This window comes from Myotis davidii, unplaced genomic scaffold, assembly GCF_000327345.1.
Source record: "Myotis davidii unplaced genomic scaffold, ASM32734v1 scaffold235, whole genome shotgun sequence".
NCBI classification, from domain to species: Eukaryota; Metazoa; Chordata; class Mammalia; order Chiroptera; family Vespertilionidae; genus Myotis; species Myotis davidii.
In genome coordinates this window covers 3,547,114-3,553,604 of record NW_006287462.1, presented here as the reverse complement: position 1 = coordinate 3,553,604, position 6,491 = coordinate 3,547,114, and the positions used below count along the sequence as shown (strand labels likewise).

At 43.9% G+C, this 6,491-nt stretch overlaps 1 protein-coding gene across 3 annotated transcripts in view; it reads left to right on the top strand.

Moving 5' to 3' along the window:
* The first annotated feature begins 914 nt into the window (after positions 1 to 914).
* RFC1 (replication factor C subunit 1) overlaps positions 915 to 6,491 on the top strand; it is a 65,991-nt gene continuing 60,414 nt past the window's right edge. Inside the window, exons 1-2 of one of the 3 annotated variants that reach the window (XM_015561008.1) lie at positions 915 to 1,025; positions 5,688 to 5,816. Coding sequence is in view for 1 of the 3 variants with exons in the window: in XM_015561006.1 (XP_015416492.1) it covers positions 1,585 to 1,656; positions 5,688 to 5,816 (201 nt within the window). In the remaining 2 variants the exon portion in view is untranslated. Of the gene's footprint in view, positions 1,114 to 1,583; positions 1,657 to 5,687; positions 5,817 to 6,491 lie in introns of those variants that run through there. The other 2 variants (XM_015561007.1, XM_015561006.1) reach the window with 2 other exon arrangements.

Here is a 6,491-nt window from a genome sequence, read left to right as displayed (position 1 = left end):
TTTGCCTATTAGTAGCTTTTATTTATTTTTTATTGGGTTATCTTTTGATTTGTAGGAACCCTTTTATATATAGCAGTAGAGGCCCGGTGCATGAAATTCATGCACAGGTAGGGTCACTAGTGCTGGCCCCGCCCCTGGTCCACTGGTGGGGGGGGGCAATCTGGGGCCAGGCCAGCTGGGGGAGGGGCTGTGGGAGGTTGAGGCACCCTGGTCACACCCCATTCAGCCTCTGTGGAGGCTCCAGGACCAAGGCGCTGTGGCCCCTTCTGCTGCCATCTCTGCGGAAGAAGGGGCTGCAGCGTGGGTGGTGGGACCGGACTGGACTCACGCTGCAACCTCTTCCGCACCCCCCACAGCGCCTATGCGAAAGGGGCTGCGCCCCCTGTCCAGCCCGCGCTGTTGGCCCTCAGCCCTCACAGCTGTGGCTTTGTCCGGAAGACATCCAGCTTAATTAGCATATTACCCTTTTGTTAGTATACATAGATGTTTGTAGATATTTTCAAATTAGTTGCTCGTATTTTAACTTTGTTTATGGCTTTTTAAAAAAAATATATTTTATTTATTTTTTACAGAGAGGAAGGGCGAGAGAGAGGGATAGAGAGTTAGAAACATCGATGAGATAGAAACATCGATTCAGCTGCCTCCTGCACACCCCCTACTGGGGATGTGCCCGCAACCCAGGTACATGCCCTTGACTGGAATTGAACCTGGGACCCTTCAGTCTGCAGGCCGATGCTCTATCCGCTGAGCCAAACCAGCTAGGGCTGTTTATGGCATCTTTTGTTTTATTTTTATGTAGTCAAATCTGTTTTTATGGATGGTCTCTAGCCTTAATGTTTTGCTTGGAAGGCCTTCTCTTTGCCAAGATTGCAAAAGTAAATTTAAAATTTTATGCCTTTTCCTGTTTATTCTGCTGTTTAGATTCATTATTTGGGAATATGATTAGCCACTGGACTTGTTCTTCAACAGTTTTTTAAATCTTTGAAGATCTGGAATACTAAACAGAGTGTTAATTGAAGACTAAGGTGAAGTCACATTCTATAAAGTATAAGGCCAGATTGGTGACCTTTGTCTTTTAGATGTTTATATACAAGATGGCTGCTCACATTAGAGGTAATACTAAAAAGGTATGAGTAAAATGGCTCTCATTCTGCTGAAATTTTTTTTCCAAAAGCTTAGATTTTTAGTTTGTGTTGCGTTGGATCAGGATGCTGTGATTTCTTTAACTCTTCTGCTGCCATCAGGGATAAGGCATGGGGAGTGTGGGGCCGTAGGGTAGACTAAAGGGAAAGGAAGGGACGGGGTGTGAATAGAATTACTTAGGAAGGAACGATTGTCACAATGTGGAGGCAGAGCAGTGTGGTACAGACCGAAATCAGAGCTCAGCAGTTACTCAACCTTACCAACAATTTCATTTCCTGAATTGTTTTTTTCTCTTTGCGGTTTTAAGCATTTGTGGTTCTAAAACATTGAAAAACACCGCTGTTTTAAACCTGATTATTAATCTTCAGTTTTGGTATTTCCATGGTGCATGTGCACTCTGTGTCTGTGTGTCTGTGTTTTGCACAATCACCACTGTTTGAAATGAAGAATCACTTGGTAATTTCAAAAGTGAAACTCGAATGTGAAATTCTCATTTCCTCCAGAAGCAGTAACGTAAGTAGTTGTCAGCCTCAAATTCAGTTCTGTGCAAGCTATACAGAAGACTGTGGCTTTCTTTATTACCTATCTCCTCCTCCTCCTCCTCCTCTTCCTCCTCTTTTAAATAATTCTTTATTGTTGAAAGTATTACATACTAGAGGCCCGGTGCACGAAATTCGTGGGCAGGCCCTGCTGGGTGCGGCCTGTGGGGAACTTTTCTTCTCTGGGATTGCCATGGCGATCCCAGGAGCAGGCCCACCTGGGGGCCGTCCGCCCTCCGCACTTGCCTGCTCTGGGATAACCATGGGGTCCCAGCTGGCAGCAGGGCTTAGGCACCACATAGGGGTCCCGGCAGGGGGCGGGGCTTAGGCGCATGGGGCTTAGGTGGCACACGGGGGTCCTGGCTGGGGGCAGGGCTTAGGTGGCGGGGGCTTAGTTAGCACACGGAGGTCCTGGCTGGGGTGGGCTCAGGTGACGTGATTGCGCCGCCTAAGCTCGGCCACCCATGGCCGCACACGGGGCCTGGATGGCGTCTGGCGTTGGCCAGCCCTGCCTGCAGTATGCAAATTGGCCACCATCTTTGATGGTGGTTAATTTGCATATGGCGCTGATTAGCCATGGGAAGCGTAGCGAAGTTACAGTCAATTACCCTTTTTGTCTTTTATTAGATAGGATACACTTCAGAAAGAAGACACACCCCAATTAAATCATTTAGAATTTGTATTTTTTAAAAATATATTTTATTGATTTTTTACAGAGAGAAAAGGAGAGAGATAGAGAGTTAGAAACATCAATGAGAGAGACACAACGATCAGCTGCCTCCTGGGGATGTGCCCACAACCAAGGTACATACCCTTGACCGGAATCAAACGTGGGACCCCCTGACTGCCCCCGCCTCAGGCCTTCAGCACCCTATTGTTTGTGTCCATGGGTCATGCATATATGCATACAAGGTCTTTGGTTGATTACCTCCCACCCACCCATCCTCCCCTGACTTCTCTCTGAGATTCCACGCTCTGCTCCATGTCTCTGGATCTACTCTGTTCATCAGTTTATTTTGTTACTTAGATTCCACATATGAGTGTGATCATGTGATACTTGTCTCTCTCTGACTGACTTATTTCACTTAGCATGATATCCCTAGGTCCCTCCATGGTGTCTCAAAGGGTAAGAGAGTCTTTTTTTTTTTTTTTTTGCTGCATAGTATTCCATGGTATAAACGTACCACAGCTTTTTTATCCACTCATCTGCTGATGGGCACTTGGGCTGTTTCCAGATCTTAGCTATGGTGAATTGTGCTGCTATGAACATAGGGGTGCGTACATTCTTTCTGATTGGTGTTTAGGGTTTCTTAGGATATATTCCTAGAAGTGGGATCACTGGGTCAAGTCATCCTTCTCTTCTTTAGCACCTGACACAAATGTCCCAGTTTCATAGCTGAGGTATCCATTCCATAAACAGTATTTTTATTTTATTTTGTTACTCCTCACCTGAGGGTATTTTCCCATCTATTCTTAGAGAGAGTGGAAGGAAGGAGGGGGGACACAGAGAGAGAAACATCGATGTGATAGCGACACATCGTTTGGTTGCCTCCCCTCCTGCATGAGCCCTGACCCATCCAGGACTGGGGATTAAGCCTGCAACCCTGAGGTATGTGTCCTTGACTGGAATCAAACCCAGGACTCTTCAGTCCACAGACCGACGCTCTATCCACTGAGTAAAACCAGCTAGGGCCATAAACAGTATTTTTTAGACTTGGATTTTATTAGGATAGATTTGTGACTTTCCTATATTGGGAAATTTACATAAGAGGGTTTAAAACCAGGGAAGTCTTCAGTCTTTTTGGCAGAATTTAACATGTCCATGTACCTCTTTTATCTGCTTTGTTTATTGCTTAGCCTCAAAACCGACGCCGTGTGTGTGTGTGTGTGTGTGTGTGTGTGTGTACGTGTGTACACATGTATACATACATAAAACACTTGTTTTGGGTTTTGGACATTTTAATGACAATTATTCCCATAGCCTATATAATAAAGAGGTAATATGCAAATTGACCATTACTCCAACACACAAGATGGCCACCCCATGTGGGCACAAGATGGCCGGCAGAGGAGGGCAGTTGTGGGCGATCAGGCCAGCAGGGGAGGGCAGTTAGGGGCGGCCAGACTGGCAAGGGAGGGCAGTTAAGGGTGACTGGACCAGCAGGGGTTGGGGGCGAGAGTGACCAGGCCAGCAGGGGAGGGCAGTTAGGGGTGACCAGGCTGGCAGGGGGGGGTGGTTAGGGGCAGTCAGACCAGCAGGGGAAGGTGGTTAGGGGTGATCAGGCAGGCAGGCAGGTGAGTTGTTAGGAGCCAGTGGTCCCGGATTGTGAAAAGGATGTCTGAAGGGTCCCAGATTGGAGAGGGTGCAGGCCAGACTAAGGGACCCCCCGCTCATGCACAGATTTTGTGCACCAGGCCTCTAGTCCTATATAATAAAGATATGATATGCAAATATGTCACGCCCTCGCATCATCACAAGATGGCTGCCCCATGTCATCACAAGATGTCCGCCCCTACATCATCACAAAGATGGCTGCCACAAGATGGTCGCCCCCACGCCATCACAAGGTAGCCGCCACAAGATGGTTACCCCCATGTCGTCACAAGGTGGCCGCCCCCATGTTGTCACCCCGCATGAATTTCGTGCACCGGGCCTCTAGTGTAGGAAATAACTAACTTATATTCCACGAAATAATTTTACAGGCATTTTCCTCACTACAATAAAGAGAGATAGGTTGAAACAGGTAAAAAGGATTTGAAAATTAAAAATTATAATCACCAAGAATAAGAAGAGGGAAGAAGATACAATTGGTTCTTGAACCTAGTTCGTTGGAATTCAGATCCTAGGTTCTCATCATTTTGTGTTCCCGATACCCTTGACTATGAGTAGAGGTCTGTAAATGGAGATGTTACAGGGTATGAAGGGATAATAGTTCATAAGGAGGGAAAGGGAAGCTTTTTACTGAGCCAAAATTATGATAGATGCTATAATTAATTCTCATAAAATAGGTATTATTAATTCTATTTTTACTGATGAGAAACAGACTTATAAATTAAAGTAACTTGCCTAGGGTCACACACAGATAGAAGGCAGTAAATTAAAGATTTAAACCAAGGCTTTTTGATTCAAAGCTGAAATCTAAAAGGGTAGGGAAGAATATGTATGGATAAGAAAATGAAGTGATTTTAATTATAAATTACATTGTAAATGTTTGTATGATTAAATTATACAGTGTAACACTGGGAGGGGGGTAGAGTAATTAAAGAGAATATTGTAATCATCAAAATTTTTTTCTTCAGAACTTGGAAAACTCATATAAAGGAAAAGAATGTCAAAGTTCTTAGTTGTTAAAGTCTTAAATGATCAGGGTTGTTATGGTTATTCTTCTTTCAAACTGGATTGTAAATCCTGTGGGCAAGGATTATATTTTTTAACTCTTCATCTTCTTTGCTACTGTGCCTGGTATGGTGAGCTGAGTATGTGCATGATTGAACAATAAATACCTATTACTTGCTACTTTAGTAATTGTGCTATTGTTAACAAAATTTCACTTGCTTATTTTTGACCCTATTAGAATTAATACTGTTTTTCATTAGGCAAATCATTTTTAACTCAGATAATTTTATCAGTTCACTTTTGCATATAAAAAGAATGCTGCTACACATGGAACTATGTCACCATAATGAAATTACTCACCTGGCTGGTGTGGCTCAGTGGTTGAGCATTGACCTATGAAACATTTGATTCCCAGTCAGGGCACATGCCTGGGTTGTGGGCTCAATCCCCAGTGGGGGCGTGTAGGAGGTAGTTGATCAGTGATTCTTTCTCATCTTTGGTGTTTCTATCTCTCCCTTTCCCTGACTCTTTGAAATAAATAAAAATATATTTAACAAAAAAGAAATTACTCAAGGTAAACCAGTGTGTGTATAGAGGTGTCCCTTTTTACAATTGAAATTAGAATTTTATGCTGTTAATATTTACTTATGAATCTTTTTTGCTTTTAGGATATTCGGAAATTCTTTGGGGTTATACCAAGTGGAAAGAAATCTGCAAGTGAAACAATAAAGAAGAATGAGAAAACAAAGTCTGCTGAAGAAACTTCAAAAGCAAAGAAAGGAATAAAGGAAATCAAGGTAAGTTTTCCAAATACAATTTAGAATTGTATGAAAGGTTAAATCAATTCAATTTCTAGACTTGATAGGACTTGAGGGAGCCTTGAGTAAATATAGATCTCAACTCATTTAGCAGTGGAAGAAGAAAAGTAATGAGCTAGTATTTATTTCTAATTAATATGGCTTACTGAATTCATATGCTTTCCTCAGGTAGAGATGGAACACTTTTCAGTTGTAAAAACTTTGTTTTAAGACCAAAGTTTGCTCACAGAGAGACATGAGTCCCTATACCCAGGTGAATGGTATTGGACTTCTGGTGAGGAAAGGGCTTTGGAAAGCTTAATTTTTTTTTGTCTGTCCTTCTTGGGCAAGAGTTTTATCATTTAACTAGAGGCCCGGTGCACAAATTTGTCCATGGGTGGGGTCCTTCAGCCTGGCTGGCGATCGGGGCCATCTGGGGTGGGCCGGGTGGCTGGGGGGAGTCACCACAGGAGGTTGGCCTGTGGGGGAGGGGCTGTGGGAGGTTGGCTATGGGAGTGCACTGACAACCAGGGGCAGCTCATGCATTGAGCATCTGCCCCCTGGTGGTCAGTGCATGTCATAGTGACTGGTTGACAGGTCGTTCTGGTTGCTTAGCTTTTATATATATAGACCTGTGGCCCAGTGCATGAAATTCGTGCATGGGTGGGGTCCCTA